This window comes from Oryctolagus cuniculus, chromosome 9 (genome assembly GCF_964237555.1).
Source record: "Oryctolagus cuniculus chromosome 9, mOryCun1.1, whole genome shotgun sequence".
Taxonomy (NCBI): domain Eukaryota; kingdom Metazoa; phylum Chordata; class Mammalia; order Lagomorpha; family Leporidae; genus Oryctolagus; species Oryctolagus cuniculus.
Genome location: NC_091440.1, coordinates 128,803,930 through 128,820,773, shown reverse-complemented (window position 1 = coordinate 128,820,773; position 16,844 = coordinate 128,803,930). Strand labels below are relative to the sequence as shown.

At 52.3% G+C, this 16,844-nt stretch overlaps 1 protein-coding gene across 1 annotated transcript; it reads left to right on the top strand.

The window, feature by feature from the left end:
* The first annotated feature begins 4,727 nt into the window (after window positions 1-4,727).
* YARS2 (tyrosyl-tRNA synthetase 2) lies at window positions 4,728-16,036 on the top strand. The gene is made up of 5 exons (XM_002712678.5): window positions 4,728-5,543; window positions 6,521-6,688; window positions 12,002-12,157; window positions 12,455-12,625; window positions 15,694-16,036. The coding sequence occupies exons 1-5, from the start codon at window positions 4,762-4,764 to the stop codon at window positions 15,851-15,853; spliced, it is 1,437 nt and encodes a 478-aa protein (XP_002712724.1). The 5' UTR covers window positions 4,728-4,761; the 3' UTR covers window positions 15,854-16,036.
* Window positions 16,037-16,844: the final 808 nt, after the last annotated feature.

Below are 16,844 nucleotides of genomic sequence, written 5' to 3'. Positions count from 1 at the left end.
ACTACAGAACATGGATGTGGGAGCAGCACTTTCTCTGATTAGGTCATGAGCTTTGAGGGGCCAAAGTGTATGCAAGTCAGACACACAGTAATACTTCAACAGTAAGAACTATGGAAGTGGCACACAGCTCTCGTTTATAACTCTACACCCCAGGTGCTATGCAAGGCACTTATTCCCCCAGGTGGCACTAGTCTTCCTGACAGTCCTGGGAGGTGGATCAGAATCACTACATATTTTTCAGTGGAGAGGTTGAGGCCTCTACAGGTTAAGTGATTTTGCCCACGATCACTGAAGAGGATTTGATGCCACATCTGATGCCAAACTTGATATCCCTGTGACTGCGTGAGACGGCCTCTCAAGTCACAATCGGATGGCTGCTGGGAGACCACTAAATCAGAACCAGGAGGGTGAAATGAGTCGGATGAGAATTGGGAAATCAAGGGTCAGTGAAGAAAGAAACAACCCCGGGTGTATAAGGAGCGAGGGGTCTGATAAGGAGCCAAGGGAGCTGAACTCCAGGGGCCACCACTGGAACTGCTGTGTTCCACCAGTGGCACGTCGGAAATGTGGGTGAGGAGCCACGGCTGCTTCTGTTACTTCTGTAACTGCTCTCAGCACCCAGGAAGTTGGAGGCCAGACACTGGAACACTGAGCTGCCTCTTCTACCCAGAATGCATTCACGTGACCTGCCAGCCTGGACAAACAGTGTCAGAAGACAGCCCCTCCACCTCTTCCCCTCGATTTCTCAAGAGGTATAGAATTAGAGGAACCCAACTCATATTTAGAACCCTAACTGCATCATTTTTTTTTTCATAATGGACATTTTCCATGGAGTTCTTAAAAGCCTGTTGTATTTCTTGTATTTAAAACTACTTAAACATCCTGTGCAGCAGGGTTGAAAAACATCTTTTGCTGGCAGAGAGATTCACACCCTAAATGCCTAAATGCCTGCAACACCCAAGCATCCAAGACTGATCCAGGCTAAAGCCTGGGGGCAGAACTGTCTGGCTCTTCCACATGGGTTGCAGGAACCCCAAGTACACGGGCCATCACTCACTGCCTTTCAGGCACATTGGTAACAAGCTGGATCAGATGTGGAGGCGGGACTACATCCCAGTCTCTCTGATATGGGGTGTAGGTATCCAGAGTGGCAGCGTCACAATACTTGACACTCCACAAGCTTTCTGAAGTACCTTTGTGCTTGGTCACAATGCGACAGCGACAAAAACGTCTCTGGTCCCCACTTCCCTAAACCCTTCTTAAACTGTGCTGGGACAAGAGTGACACGAGGCACACACTGGAAAGAGGGGTGTGGGTATCTCTGCCTCCCTTTGGTTTTAGGGGGCGTAGCTCTGAGCAGGCAGAGGAGTGAGTTTCATTTGCTATCTCTGCAGTTTGATCTCCTGCCCAGGGACAGCCTTTCGGATGAGATCAAGGATGACCAGAATCACTTGAATCTGAAAAGCGGTGCTTTGGTCTTGAACGAACATTTCTGCAAATATGGTGCATGTTTTCATTGGTTGGTGCTCACTTGCTCAACTTGCACTTTTCAAAACTTGTGATAAAGCAGTCTGATTCATGATAGCCGGGCAGAGACTGACATGGACTGGCTTCTCCTAACGCAGCGAACTTTGAAAGAGGAGACAGGTGAGTACCTTCCCAATTTCCTCCTGGCGTGGTGGTTTAAATACTGAAGGTCAAGTGAAGAAAAACACCCGTGGCTGTGAATAGCAAACAGGCATTGCTATTTTATTTATTTATTTTTTATTTAAAGCTGGACGAGGCTTTAATCAACCCTAATACAACCTGTTCATGAAAAGAGGACACCATGGCCTGAGCATTGTGACTTCCCCAAGGAAGTCGAGGCAAACTCCCACACCTACAGCTCCCCACTATGATGGTACAGAACACTCGGCAGAGCGGAGAACTTTCCAGACTCTCCTGAGGTTACACACCATTCGATGCTTACAACAGAAGCACATAAGGCTGCACTACAGACAATGGGGGAAAATGGAAGTGCCTTGCAGAATACGCCCTGACTGCTTGCAGTTTTGTAATTTTGCTGCTTCTCCAATGGAGAATTCACTTGAGCCTGCAGGAAGGGAAATGATGCCTTGATTGCTTCTCTTACTCACTGGGTCAGAGAGACCAGAAAATTACCAAGGACCATTAAGAAATGAGAAAGTCTCAAACTTATCTTGATTGAAGGCATTGCCCTTTTGAACTAAGCTTTTCAAAATGCAATCACACAGGGTGTCTCCAAGGGACAAGCCTACTTTTCTCCCCACAGCAGCAAACAGCACTCCCGTGGCTTCCAGTCACCCACGAAGCATGGTCCTGTCCACAGGCCTGTGGAGGAGCACGCTGTGGGGGACTGCTGGCTGTGACCGAGCTCAGAGCAGCAGAGGTGGGTGGGGGTGTGGGTGGGGTGGGGGGCTGGGGAAGGTTACAAGAGAAGAACTCAGTGGAGAGAAGGAGACGCATTTGCAAACTGGATGTCCCGAGAGGAAAGGTTTGAATTCTGTGGCCCAGGGTCCCTTTCCCTCTGTACATGAACCACCATCCCCCTGCAAACAGCGTGCTTCCCTCGTCAGAAGTCTCCCTCCCGGCCACAGCGATGCCCAGAGAGGCACGCCCGGCCTCGGCCCCAAGGACGGGCAGCAGAAAAGGACCTGTGGTCAGCAGAAGGGGGCTGGGGGAGAACAGGGCTGCTCAGAGAAGCAGAGCTTCCTGGGACACAGGGACAGGGTTTTCCTCTGCTCATGAGTGTCCGGGGCCATCGGAACAGTGTCTGCCCCATCGCAAGCTCTAAGTGTCAGGAGCGTGAACACGCAGACCTCTGCGCCCACTGGCTCACACGGTAGGACGCTGCTCCTCTGTCATCAGTGAACTGCACCCTCCTTCTGGGGCTCCGCTCACCCTCACCAAACAGCATCTCTCAGTCCCAGGCTGCCCGGGGCTGCCGGCTGTCCTCGCCGCCCACTCTCACAGGGATTCCTTCTGAGACCCCGGTGGGCACTCAGGTCCTCTCCTGCCTCTCCCGAAGCCAAGGAAGCTGTGGTGAGGGCTGGAGCCCCAGGCCCGAGGGCACACAGGGGAGCCCCCGTGCACGGCTCCTCTGGTCATAGCCAGGGCTTCTGACTGTGAGAAATGGAAGCCCCAGTACCAGGCTTACTTGATATTGCTCTCTGATGCGTCCCTTCCCCAAGTCGCTGACACACAGACTGCACTGCAGATTTAAATGGCTGAAGCACATGCATTTGGCTCCACTGGTCAAGCTGCCCTTGGGATGCCTACAGCCCATATGCCCAAACTGAATATCTGAGAACCCCCACTCTGCTTCAGGCTCCAGCGTCTTGCTAATGTGTACGCCGGATGGCTCAAGTGGTCGGACCCCTACCACCCTCACAGGACACAATGGTTGAGTTCCTGGCTCTTGGGTGTTGCAGACAATCGGAGAAGGAACCAGTGGATGGAAGATAGATCTATAGGTTGATCTATCTCTTCATCTGTCTACCTGTGAAATAAAATTAAAAAAAATGTTTAAGATAACATGCTTATCTTTTTAAAAAATGGATCTTAAAAATATTATCCAACCATCTGAATAGAGGAGAATAGGAATGTCCTGGAGGGACTGGTGCTGCGGTGGGGAAGCTTTTTTTTTTTCCTGCCAAAGGCCATTAGAATATTTATAGCCTCTCTCCTGGGCTACAGAAAATTATCAACTGGAAAATCAGCCTGCTGTGCGCGCATTGAATTTCGAGTCCCGCCAGTAGCTGTCTTGGCAGGGCCAGACCAAACGATCCCGCAGGCCTTGTGCAGCCCGTGGGCAGGACGTTCCCCACCCCTGCAGGTGAACCGGGTTCTGCTCCCGGATCGATGCACTCAATCCCCAGCAGCTGGGAGTCTCGGTTCCCGACGGCTGCGAGGACACCTCCGCCCCAGGCTTTGTCCCTCAGTGAGAGGACAACGAGGGTACAGCGCGACGCCCCTGCCAGGAACCCCCAGCCGCAGAGCCCGCGGGAGACCGGCTGGGGTCTCCGCTGCAGCCTGTGGGTGGGTGTGGGGGGGGGGTGTCAGCGCCTCTGCCCAGCCGGCTTCCCTCACCGGGCGCAGGTGCGGCCCCCAGCTATCCGCCCGCATCTCGGAGCGCAGGCAGCTCCCCGCCCGCGACAGCGTGTTGACCCCGAGCCATCAGCTTCTAGAAGGGGGTTTCGGAGCTGGGTCCCGGCTGGCCCGCCGCCCACGAGAACGGCGGCGGCTGTGCGGGGAGCGCTGGTGGCGCCCGGGGAGCCGAGGCCGTGGGATTACTGATTTGATTCCGGGAGCAGACCACTAGTAAGTACCCTGCACCTGCTGTGGCTGCAGCCGGGACAAGGCCGCCACCTCCAGGAGGTAGTGACGAACACCCGGGGACCGACTCTGCACGCCCACTTCGTATCTCGAGTTAAACCCTTGCCTTCCCGACTCCAGGGCTCGGCTCCGTGCACGGAACCGAGCCCTAGGTTGAAAGCCTGAAGTTAACATTCCTGGAGCGCTGTTCCAGGCGGTAAGTGCGGCCTTCACCTTCCCGACAGCCCTGTGGCGTGGGGACCACCATCAGGCGCATAGCGTCCAGGGAAAGTCAGGTGACCGGGCCCGCGCCGGCTTCGTCACCGAGCAACCGCCCCGCCCGGGCATGCGCAGGAAATACCGCCGCGCCCTCGGCGGCCGCAGGAAGCGCGTCGTACCTCCCAGCATCCCCTTCGCGACGTCGCCAAGATGGCGGCGCCCATGCTGCGGTGCTGCTCCCGGGCCCGGTGGTCTGGTGCCCCGAGCCCGTCTAGAGTCCTGCGCTCGGGGCTGCGTGGGGCGCACTCGGGCCCGCAGGGTGTCCTGGCGGCGCAGAAGGCTAGGGGCCTGTTCAAAGAGTTCTTCCCGGAGAGGGGGACGAAGACGGAGCTCCCAGAGCTCTTCGACCGTGGCTCGGGCAGCTTCTCTCCCCAGACCGTCTACTGCGGCTTCGACCCCACGAGCGACTCGCTTCACGTAGGCCACCTGCTAGCGCTGCTGGGCCTGTTCCACTTCCAGCGGGCGGGCCACAACGTGATCGCGCTGGTCGGGGGCGCCACGGCGCGCCTGGGAGACCCGAGCGGCCGCACCAAGGAGCGCGAGGCGCTGGGCGCGGAGTGCGTGGGCGCCAACGCGCGCGCCCTGCGCGCGGGGCTCGAGGCCCTGGCGGCCAACCACCAGCAGCTCTTCGGCGACGGGCGCGCTTGGGGCAGCTTCACGGTGCTGGACAACTCGGCCTGGTACGGGCAGCAGCACCTGGTGGACTTCCTGGCGGCCGTGGGCGGCCACTTCCGCATGGGCACGCTGCTGAGCCGGCTGAGCGTGCAGACGCGGCTCAAGAGCCCCGAGGGCATGAGCCTGGCCGAGTTCCTCTACCAGGTGCTGCAGGCCTACGACTTCTATTACCTGTTCCAGCGTTACGGATGCCGGGTGCAGCTGGGCGGCTCTGACCAGCTGGGCAATATCACGTCCGGATACGAGTTCGTCCACAAGTAAGCGCCTTGAGACCCCGGAGAAGTCCGGGGGCCAGTCGTTCGCACGCTCGTAGCCTCTGGTTCACTGTTAGCGTGGTGGGGTGCTGTGTGCCCTCGGGCTTCTGTGGGTTTATCCTCACTTAGGGACTGTCATGGCGTGGGTTACACGGACTGGGAGACCTCACCGGTCGAATTAAGGGCATTAGGCGCTGGGGGCCTCATCCAGAAATTCTGCAGGAAGGGGACCCCCAAAAACATGGGGCGTGTTCTGTTGGCTTCCTCGAAGTCGCCCTGGCTCTGTTTCTGAGTTGCCTTCAGTTGTTGACTGCCCTGCTGGGCTCCGCCTTAGCTCCGTATCCTCTGGGAGGCTGGTCTCAGCCCTTGGGTTGGCATTCTAAAGAAAAACTCAATTTTTGCGGCTCCAAATACTTGACAAGTGTATTTTTAAAGATTTATTTATTATTTGAAAGCCAGAGTTACAGAGAGGGAGAGGTGGATCTTCTGTCTGCTGGTTTTCTGCCCAGATGGCCTCAACAGCCGGGCTGGGCCTCTTTGCCGGCTTTCACAGGTGCGTTAGGGAACTGGGTCAGAAATGCAGCAGCTGGTACTGGAACCGGTGCGCATGTGGGATGCGTGCCCGGTGGGCGGCTGCTTTCCTGGCTGTGTCACAGCACCGGCCCCAAGTATTGTGTTTTAACGACGTTTTCTTGAGGGTGGTGAAGTGGGGACCAGCTCACGTGTAACACAGCAAAACTCAGCCCTCTGTAAAGCAGCTGCTTTGCCGCGTCCTCCTGGCTCCCTCTTCACCCCGTTTCCCTCTTCCCACCCACGCTTTCACGGCCTCCAGTCCCTGCTGCGGGTTGGCAGGGTGGCAGGTGTGGAAGTGCAGTGGAGGCAGTGACAGGAATCCCGAGTCAGGGGTCCAGCGAGTTCAGACTGCGAGCTGCCAGCAGCTGGGGGCCTGCGCTGACCCTGACGCTCTTCTCCGTGCCCAGGCTGACGGGAGAAGATGTGTTCGGAATCATGGTTCCTCTGATCACCAGCACCACGGGAGCGAAGCTGGGGAAGTCGGCTGGCAACGCCGTGTGGCTCAGCAGAGAGAGGACGTCTCCGTTTGAGCTGTATCAGTTCTTCCTCAGGCAGCAGGACAGCGCCGTGGAGAGGTGAGCTCTGGCCAGTGTCATCAGCCCCTGTACAATGGGAGCCCTTGAATCTGTAGGTGTCGTTTCTACTCCTTTTTTTTTTTTTTTTAATATTTATTTATTTATTTGAAAGAGTTAGAGGGAGCTCTTCCGTCTGCTGGTTCACTCCCCGATTGGCTGCAGTGGCCGGAGCTGTGCTAATCGAAAGCCAGGAGCCAGGAGCTTCCTTGGAGTCTCCCACACAGATGCAGGGGCCCAAGGACTTGGGCCATCCTCCACTGCCTTCCCAGGCCATAGCAGAGAGCTGGATCTGAAGTGGAGCAGCTGGCCTTGAACTGGTGCCCATAACTTATGCCGGCACTGCAGGCGGCGGCTTTACCCACTACGCCACGGCACCGGCCCCTGTACTCTTACTTTGCTTAGGTTCTGTTGAAGGAGTGAAGCCCGTCACAGAACGTAGCCATGTTCACTGTGTTCCAGAGTCACCGCTGGTTAGTAGGTAACATGAAAACTGCAGTGGCTGGCTAGGAAACTCAGTGCCGACTTCGACCTGTATCTAGTAAGTACTTGAGGTGCTGTTGCTGGCCTGTTACATTTTTGATTCTTCATCTTAAGTACCCATATTTGCCTGTGTCTGAAGTATGTAGCATAAAACACCTTTAAAGATCCTACCATCTCCCCCATTCCCAGCGCCACTCCCAGGATTTTTTTTTAAGGTTTATTTATTTGAGAGGAAGAATTGCAGACACAGGGAGAAAGAGAGAGAGAGAGAGAGGTCTTCCATCTGCTGGTTCACTCTCCAAATGGCCACAACAGCCAGAACTGGGCTGAACCGAAGCCAGGAGCCCAGAGTTGCTTCCAGGTCTCCCACACGGGTGCAGGGTCCCATCTTCCACCACTCTCCCAGCCATGTTACCAGGGATCTGGATTGGAAGAGGAGCAGCTGGGACTCTCACTGGTGCTCTGATACGGCATACCGAGCAGCGGCTTAACCCATTGTGCCACTTGCCTGGCTCCTAAAGTTCCTTTTGAAAAAGGATTTTCTCAGGGCTGGTGCTATGGCATGGCAGGTTAAAGCCCTGGCCTGCAGTGCTGGCATCCCATGTGGGTGCTGGTTTGAGTCCCGGCTGTTCCACTTCCGATCTCACTCCCTGCTGATAGCCTGTACCCATGAGGGAGACATGGAGGAAGCTCCTGGCTTGGCTTCAGATTGCCTCAGCTCCAGCCATTGAGGCTGTTTGGGGAGGGGCCCAGCAGATGGAAGACGGTCTCTCTCTGTCTCTATCTCCCTCTACCTCTCTCGTTGCTCTTTCAAATAAATAAATCTTTAAATTTTTTTTTTGCCATTAGCTCACACAGCCTTAAACTCTTGGAAGAATATAAGTTAATGAGAAAGCAAATATATCTGAAGGAAGAAAAAGTTTGTTTTTATGATTTTAAAATTTTACTTGGAAGACAGAGTTACAGAGAGTGAGGAGGGGGAGAGAGAGAAGAGAGATCTTCGAACTGCTGGTTCATTTCCAAATGGGTGCAGCGCCTGGGGCTGGGCCAGCCAAAGCCAGCTGCCTGGAGCTCCATCTGCGTCTCCCATGTGGGTAGCGGGGTCTCAGATCCCTGGGCCATCTGCTCCTGCTTTCCCAGGCACATTAACAAGGAACTGGATTGGAAGTGCAACAATGAGGGCCTGAACCAGTGCTCGCATGGGATATTGGCATTGGAGGTGGCTGCTTAACTCATTGTGCCACCACGCCAGCCTCAAGAAAAAGTTAAAGAATCATTTTGATACTCATCTATTATCATAATAGGAATAATTATTTAAGGTATGTGGCTTTGCTAAAACATTAGAAAATACTGTTAAAAAATACTTAAGGGAGTTATACCATGCCATGTAGGAATTCTAAATTTGATGCAATTTTTTATACAGTCCCAGCCATATCTAAATTGATTTTTGGTTGTGAAACTTGACAAGCTAATTTTTTTTTTTAAACATTTATTTTATTTATTTGGAAGAGTTACAGAGAGAGGTATAGAGACTGGGAGAGAGAGAGGTCTTCCATCTCCTGGTTCACTCCCCAAAATGACCGCAATGGCCAGAGCTGAGCTGATCCGAAGCCAGGAGCCAGGAGTTTATTCTGGGTCTCCCACAAGGGTGCAGGGATACAAGCGCTTGGACCATCTTCTACTGCTTTCCCAGGCCACAGCAGAGAGCTGGATCAGAAGTGGAGAAGCCAGCACTCGAACCAGCGTCCTTAGGAGTTTCTGGCACTGCAGGTTGGGGCTTTAACCACTGTGCTACAGTGCCGGCCATTTGACAAGCTAATTTTAAGATGTACAGGAAGAATGGAGTAGAAGATGGCTTCTTACAAAATTATAGTAATTTAGGTTTTTGTTTTCTTTTGATTTATTCTTAGCGTACTAGGTGATACAGTCCTCTGGTTCTGGTATATATAGATCTCATATGTACTGTTGTAAAGATTTATTAACCTATTGATTGGCTGATTGATTTGAAAGGTAGAGTAACAGAATCTGATCTGCTGGGTTACTTTCCAAATGCCTGCGGCAGCTGGACTCGGCGGGCAGAAGCCGGGATGCAGGAACTTCATCGGGGTCTTGTACTTACCTGGGTGGCAGGGACTTCAGTATTCGGGCTGTCATCGGCTCATTCCAACCACATCAGCAGGATGCTGGATTAGAAACAGAGTAGCCAGCACTGAAACCGGGCACTGCAGTGTGGGGTGCGGGCGTCCCAGGTGGCGGCCTAATCTGCGGTGGTACAGCGCCTGCCCCAGGAACTGAAACATGTTTGGAAGATTGATTTTCTGTTTGGCCCTAGTCCATAGAGATAGAGTTGGGGTAGGGATTCTGGCCCAGTGAGTTAAACCACAGCTTGGGACACCCCATTTTGGAGTTTCAGGGATCAAGTCCTGTCTCTGGTTCCAGTCCAGTTGTTAGCGTGCCTTGGAGACAGCAGGTGGTGGCCTCTGTCCTTGGGTCCCTGGCTGCCCCATAGTAGACCCCAGTGGAGTTGCTAACTTCTGACGTGGCCTGGCCCAGCTGTGATATTGTGGGCCCCAGTGAGGGCCAGTGCTGTGCAATAGTAGCTTAAGCGTCTGCCTGTGGCACTGGCATCCTATATGGGCACTGGTTCGAATCCCATCTGCTCCTCTTCTGATCCAGCTCTGCTATGGCCTGGGAAAGCAGTAGAAAATGGCCCAAGTGCTTGGCTCTCTGCACCCACGTGGGAAACCCAGAAGAAGCTTTGGATCAGCCCAGCTCTGGCCATGGTGGCCATTTGGGGAGTGAACCAGCAAATGGAAGATCTTTCTCTTTGTCTCTCCCTCTCCTGTCTGTAACTCTCTCAAATAAATAAATAGATTTTTAGTAAATAAGTAAATAAATAATCTGAATGTTAACCACTGTATTGTGTTAAACCAAAATCATGTCAGATTAGAGAATCCAGATAGAGTGGCATATGAGAGGTCTTCAGAAAGTCCATGGAAAATGCGTTGTAGGAAAACTGCGTGGACTTCAGAATCTTTTGCTCCCGAGTAAAGTTACTTCTTCAGAATTCCATCTTCCGTGACCTTGTGGAAGCCCCTGCTCCTGGTCGCTTCGTCTCTGACAAAGCAGGCACTTCAGCAGTGGGCTAAGGCTGTCTTTTCGAAAGATGCTGCTCAGATAACTAGATGTCTGTGGGGAAGAAAAAAATATACATAAAGGTCAGCTCCAGGAAGCTTCTAGACCTATGTCTATAATAAACGACAAGCCAGCCTCTTGGAACATAAATATAAAAAGTATTTTTATGACTTGGGAGTCAGGAATGACTGATAAGCCAGACTAAGAATGAAGATCTGTTCTTGAAACATCACATTGAGTGGGAAACGATGCTTTTTTTAAAAAACCTTTTTTTTTTTTTTTTTAAGATTTATTGTTTGAAAGAGTTACAGAGAGGCGGGAGAGGCAGAGGCAGAAAGAGATCTTCCATCTGCTGTTCAGTCCCCTTAGGCTGCAGTGGCCAGGGCTGGGCCTGCCAAAGACAGGAGCCCTGAGCTTCTTCCAGGTCTCCATGTGGGTGCAGGGGCCAAGGACCTGGGCCATCTCTGCTGCTTTACCAGGCCACAGCAGAGAGCTGGATCAGAAGTGGAGCAGCTGGGACTTGAACCGGCACCCATATGGGATGCTGGTGCCGCAGAAGGCAGCTTAACCCACTGCTCCGCGTTGGCGGCCCCAGGAAACAATGTTTTTAAGGTCATGCATCTAACAAAGAAAGCTTATGTCGAAATTCATATAAAGAATATCTCTAGACCACCAAGAAAGACCAGGCAGCAGGAAATTGGAGAGAGACTTGAACATACTTTCCACAGAGATCCCATACAGAAGGCCCAAAACATGAGAAGGTGTTGAGCCTCAGTGAGAAGGAAAATGGGAGGTGTAACACAGACAGCACTGCCCAGCCTGCAGCGTGGCTGACCCCGAGAGAGCTGGCAGCGCCGCGTGCTGCTGAGGGCGTTCCAGGGTGGCGCGAGAGAAGAGTACCAGAAGCAGTGGGCAGGAATATTAGGCAGCACTCAGCAGAGCTGAGCGTGCACGTAATCTGTGACCGTGCAGCTCCTCCCTGCATCCACACGCAGTAGACGTGAGTGCATGCGTGCAGCAAGTGGCACGTATGGCGATGTCCGTGGCAGCATGACTAGCAGTTATCCCGAACTGGAAGTAACATAGATGTGCACAGCGCAATGTGTAGATAAATACACAGCAGCGTAGATGATCTCCCACAGATCGACATGCCGAGGTAGCCGAGCACAGACCTGGCTCCTACCATGTCGGTTCCTGTGCAGTCTTAGAAACAGGCAAAACCAAGGAATGATTTTGTGAGGCACAGTGGTGGTTATCTGGGAGGGCCGCTCCAGGGTGTGACACGAGGGCTTCACTGGGCCGGGGTGGGGTTGCCTTTTTTAACTACAGGGAGAGTCACGGAGATGGTCCCTTAAGGCCGTGTCTGGGCTTCCTGGGCCTCTGTGTAGGTGCTGTAGCACCAGAGAGGCTGTGCGGGATGGTTCTCGCGTCACTGCGCTCTGGTTGTCAGGAAAGGACAGGTGCGGGGCGCCTGAACTGGCCCAGGCCTTCCAGGCTGAAAGTGCACAAACAGCTCGGCAAAGTAGCGTGACCCTCGTCTCTGTCTTCTGTCGCTTTGTGTGCATTTCCGCGTGTCTGCGTTCTCTGTAGAAGAGTTCAGAAGTTCAAGGGCAGCAGGATGTTGTTGCTGGCGTGAGCGAGCTGCTGGTGAACACGAGGCGTGTGATGTAAACGAAGCCCTGGTTTCTTGTCCCGAAGGTACCTGAAGCTCTTCACTTTCCTGCCCCTTCCAGAGATTGACCACCTCATGCAGCTGCACCTCAAAGAGCCAGAGAAGCGGGTGCCCCAGAAGCGACTGGCTGCCGAAGTCACCAAGCTTGTTCATGGCCGAGAGGGCCTGGACTCCGCCAAAAGGTAGCCGCCTTCGCTGGTGCGCACACGGTTCCTGACTCCCTGGGCCTGAGGGCGTTGGCACCTGTGCTGCCCTCGGGTGACCCCGGCGTTCACTGCGGACAGCAGTGGTCGGTGTTTGAGTCTGGTGCGTTAGAATCGCCCGCTCACTGGGCAGAAGGGTGGTCTGGAATGAAGTTTATGAATTCGACAAGATGCGTGTTGTGCTTGCAGCCTGGCATGGCGCACACGCCGGCGTCGGGCGTCGGGATGTGCAGCCGAGTAGCGGCGCGTGACGTGGCCCTCCCCGCGTGTCCCCAGGTGCACCCAGGCCCTCTATCACAGCAGCATCGATGCGCTCGAGGTGCTGTCTGATCAGGAGCTCAAGGAGTTGTTCAGAGAAGCTTCGTTTTCCGAGTTAGTTCTCGACCCCGGAACCAGCGTCCTAGACACGTGCCGCAAAGCCAACGCCATTCCAGACGGCCCCCGCGGGTAAGATGGTGGGACACTCGGCATCAGTGGGGTTGCACCACTAACCGTGACCGTTGACAGCGTGTTCCAGAGCGCGTGTTTTCCTGCAGAAATTGGGTCCGTTCCAAGAACATAGTGAGAACTGAGCGTGCGTCTGTTGACAGTCATTTGTTCCCCTTGGAGCGAGGTGGTGCCACGCCGCCCCTCCTCCTGTCAGCCCAGCCGGTTTTCCCTGCTGCACCCTGCGGTCCATGGGCTTGGGGATGTGCTTACAACTTGAGGTCACAGACACAGGCCCACGGTCACACGGCCCTTCTCATACTTGGGCTGGATCTGTGTGTGTGGGAGGGGGCGCCCCGCAGCTCGTGTGAAAATGAAGGAAGCCTGTGGCAGAACCTTGAGAGTCTGTTAGGAGCAACACGACAGGCCCCCGGAGAGTGGCCTTGTTCATCGTGAGTGAGTAGGTCGCGCGTGTTAGTGCACACAGCACTCCACACAGCAGCCGGGCGAATTGCTGATGCTCACCTGTCTAAATGGGCGGTGAGATGCAGAAAGCCAAGTGTTAGCCACAGAGGCTCAGGGGGCCTCTTCTGTAGGAATTTGAACAAATCCAGGTTTTTATCTTGAGTTTGAGTAATATTTCATAAGTGTTCTCCATCGGTAGTTTGGATTGTTTGCCTTAGGTTTGTCTGTATAGAGAAAGCAGCCACTGTTCCTGGTATCAAACACTGGTGTCTTTATTATACCCTCATTTTGAGGGTGATGTGATATATTTTCCTACAGTAATTGCTGATGCCAACAATTTTCTTTTTTTCTTTTGAACATTTCCTGTAATGTGTGTGCTGATACTGGAAACTTTACCACTATTAAGACCCATACCTGGTTTAGCCAGGGTCTTAAGTAATATTGACTGCATCTTATTTTTTTTTGGAAGATAGACTTAGAGAGAGAGAGACAGAAAGGTCTTCCTTTTTCCATTGGTTCACCCCCCAAATTGCTGCTGTGGCCGGAGCTACGCCGATCCAAAGCCAGGAGCCAGGTGCTTCCTCCCGTTCTCCCATGCGGGTGCAGGGGTCCAAGCACTTGGGCCATCCTCCACAGCCTTCCCGGGCCACAGCAGAGAGCTGGACTGGAAGATGAGCAACCGGGACTAGAACCTGGCACCCTTATGGGATGCTGGCGCCGCAGGCAGAGGATTAACCAAGTGAGCCACAGCACTGGCCCCATGACTTTGTTTTACATTGTATAAGCAAACAGGTTGGTCTGTGCACAAAACTGGAAGCTAGCTAAGAGCCTAAAATTATGTTTCCTAAAAAAGAGGTCTGTTCTAACATAGAAAATATTTTACAGTTGATTTTTATAAAACCAGGTACATTCGTTTGTTAATTTTATTTGCTAACTCATTCAGATCAGAGAAAACCAACATTTGCCTTTTTGGAAAATAAAATTATTTATTTACTTGAAATATGGGGTGAGAGGAGTGACAGGGCTGGGTCACACCAAAGCCAGGTGCCAGAAACCCCAGACAAGTCTCCGATGTGGGTAACAAGATCCCAAATACTTTTATCATCTTCCACTGCCTCCCAAGAGCATTAGCAGGAATCCGGATCAGAAGAGGAGGCGGGGCGTGGTCCCAGGCACTGGTGATGGGATGCATGCCTCCCCAGCTGTGGCATAACCCACTACGCCGCAACACTTATCCCAACATTTGCCTTTTAATTAAAAAAAATATATATTATTATTTGGAAATCAGAATTACACAGAGAGGGATCTTCCATCCACCGGTTCACTCCCCAGATATCAGCAGCCAGGGCTGTTGGAGTAGCCGGGTCTCAAATGGCACCCATATGGGATGCTGGTACTGCGGGTGGTGACCTAACCTGCTGAGCAACGGCACCAGCCCTCAGCGTTTGCCACCTTAAGGCCGTCCAAGGCTTCGGCGCTCCAGTCCTCACCTCAGAATCTTACTTTTCTAGTTCCTCCCTCTCCTTGGCCCGCGAGGGAAGGGAACTGCTCTTCACTGCAGTCAGACGAGGTGGCTCTGCTTTGAGGACAGTTTCCAGCCCACGCTTATCAGTGCTCCAAGAGCAGCCTGTAGTTGTCCGTGCCGCTTACCCTGTAGTCACCGTTCTCATCCATAAATCCTCGGTTCTCTGCTAGTTTGGAATACCCTTTATTTAAAATTTATACCTAGCATGTAGTAAGAACTGTGTTTATAGAATGAATTGGATGGGGCTGGCACTGTGGCCCAGCAGGTTAAAGCCCTGGCCTGAAGCATTGGCATTCCATATGGACACTGGTTCGAGACCCGGCTGCTCTACTTCCAATCCAGCTCTCTGCTATGGCCTGGGAAAGCAGCAGAAGATGGCCCAAGTCCTTGGGTCCCTGCACCCATATGGGAGACCCGGAAGAAGCTCCTGATTTCAGATTGGCACAGCTCCATCCATTGTGGCCATCTGGGGAGTGAGCCAGGGGATGGAAGACCTCTCTCTCTGTCTCTGCCTCTCCCTGTAACTCTTTCAAATAAATAAAGTAAGTCTTTAAAAAAAAAAAAAATGAAGTGGATGATAAACAGTTCTGCATGTGCCATCAGGTTTCCAGTAGTCTAGAATGAGATCAGCCACTGCGTTTTGATTGAACAGTTTGCTAGTGCTTGCTTAGTCTCTTTGTAATTTGCAAGGAGTTTTGGTTTTATAAACAAGTTTCTTAAAGATTTCCATGGATAAAACTATAGTTGTGAGTTACGTTTCCTGGGTCACTTACTAAAAGCAGCATTGTTCTTACTTCTGGAAGTTTGTTTCTGTCAGTTTTTCAAAAATGGGGGAGTTGTCCACCCAGAAATAGGAACTCCACTATTCCCGTTCGTTTTTGAAGCCACTACCGCCGGAGTGGTTCTGTCAGGAGCTGTGCGATGCTCTGGCCTTCCCACCGCTGAACGGGCAGCTTGTTAGGCCGCCCTGGAGCTGCCTTCCAAGTCGTGGCGTGTGAGCGGTGTTCTAGTTCAAGGCACTGGTGAAGGAATTCACGGTGTATTTTTGGAAGAAGTAACAGTGATTGGCTCTCTAGTCACCAAGCGTTTCTGTTTCCAGGTATCGGATGATCACAGAAGGCGGAGTCAGTATTAATCACAGACAAGTAACAAATCCCGAGAGTGTTTTAGTTGTTGGACAACACATTCTCAAGAATGGACTTTCTTTACTTAAAATAGGAAAACGGAATTTCTACGTAATAAAATGGCTTCAGTTATAATGAAAGCTCCTCGTGGTTGTTCAAACTTACCCATCCTTCATTCTCAAAGCATAAAAAATGTTGGCTCCAAAACTTAGACCTTTGCCTGTGCGAGTCAAAAAACAGACTGGACTGTACACCAGGTCTCAGTGTAAGTAACTTAACTCTTTTTATGGGCTGGTTAATAAATCAGGTCTTGTTTAACGATGGGCTCTTCTCTTCCTGACCCACAACATTAAGGACTGCCAGGGATGCCCCTGATTTCCAGGGCTGATCGCTCGTCAGTACCTGATGGAGGAGCAGTGCCTCCCCCATCCTGCCCCGGCTCTCCTGGGAATGACGGGCGGCCCTCGGTCGCTCCCCGTCAGCTAGCTAGGAGCTCGCCAGGGCTGATAGCTGTTCTAAAACCGGCAGTGTTCCGGGGAGTCCAGGATGGGAAACGTCAGTTTCTGACACTTGTGGTGTTCAGCAAGCAAGTACAGCTCTGCTTAGAAAGAAAAGCTGGACAAGGCCACAGGTGGCATTAGGAAGTCCTGGACGGGACTTCTCACAAAGTTTCTAACTTCATTTTCCAATCCTCGCCCGTGTTTCAGTGTAATTCTGTTTACCACAGCCTTGTTTGGTCAGTGGCTTCCTGAAGGCAGCAAGATTTTAAAACTTAGAAACTTGCAGATTTTTTAAGTTTTACCTTCTGCTCCCAAGCAACTTGAGATAAACTGAAAAATCAAGTGACTAAAAATACAAGAGGCACATACTACATCAAATAAGTAATGCTGTTATTAAAATGGCCAGGTAGAGGAAGTTTTCAGGTCACCATTAAAGGACCTGGAGTTCAGACTGAGTTCGGCTTCAAGCCCATCAGGCAGGTTTTTCTCCAGAACCATCTGCAAAATCAGAGTAGTAGCACCTCCATTTTCCTAGAGGACTGAAAACCTACAGGCAGCACAGCATGGCATTAGCGTTCACATTCTGCTTGCTCCTTGCATTGCTTGGAGCAAGTCACCACCTTCAT

Excerpts from the sequence above, each read along its gene's own strand:
- YARS2 (XM_002712678.5), top strand. The coding sequence starts at position 4,762 with ATGGCGGCGCCCATGCTGCGGTGCTGCTCCCGGGCCCGGTGGTCTGGT. Across the intron at positions 12,158-12,454 it reads GGCCTGGACTCCGCCAAAAG|GTGCACCCAGGCCCTCTATC; the intron begins GTAGCCGCCTTC and ends GCGTGTCCCCAG. Across the intron at positions 12,626-15,693 it reads ATTCCAGACGGCCCCCGCGG|GTATCGGATGATCACAGAAG; the intron begins GTAAGATGGTGG and ends TTCTGTTTCCAG.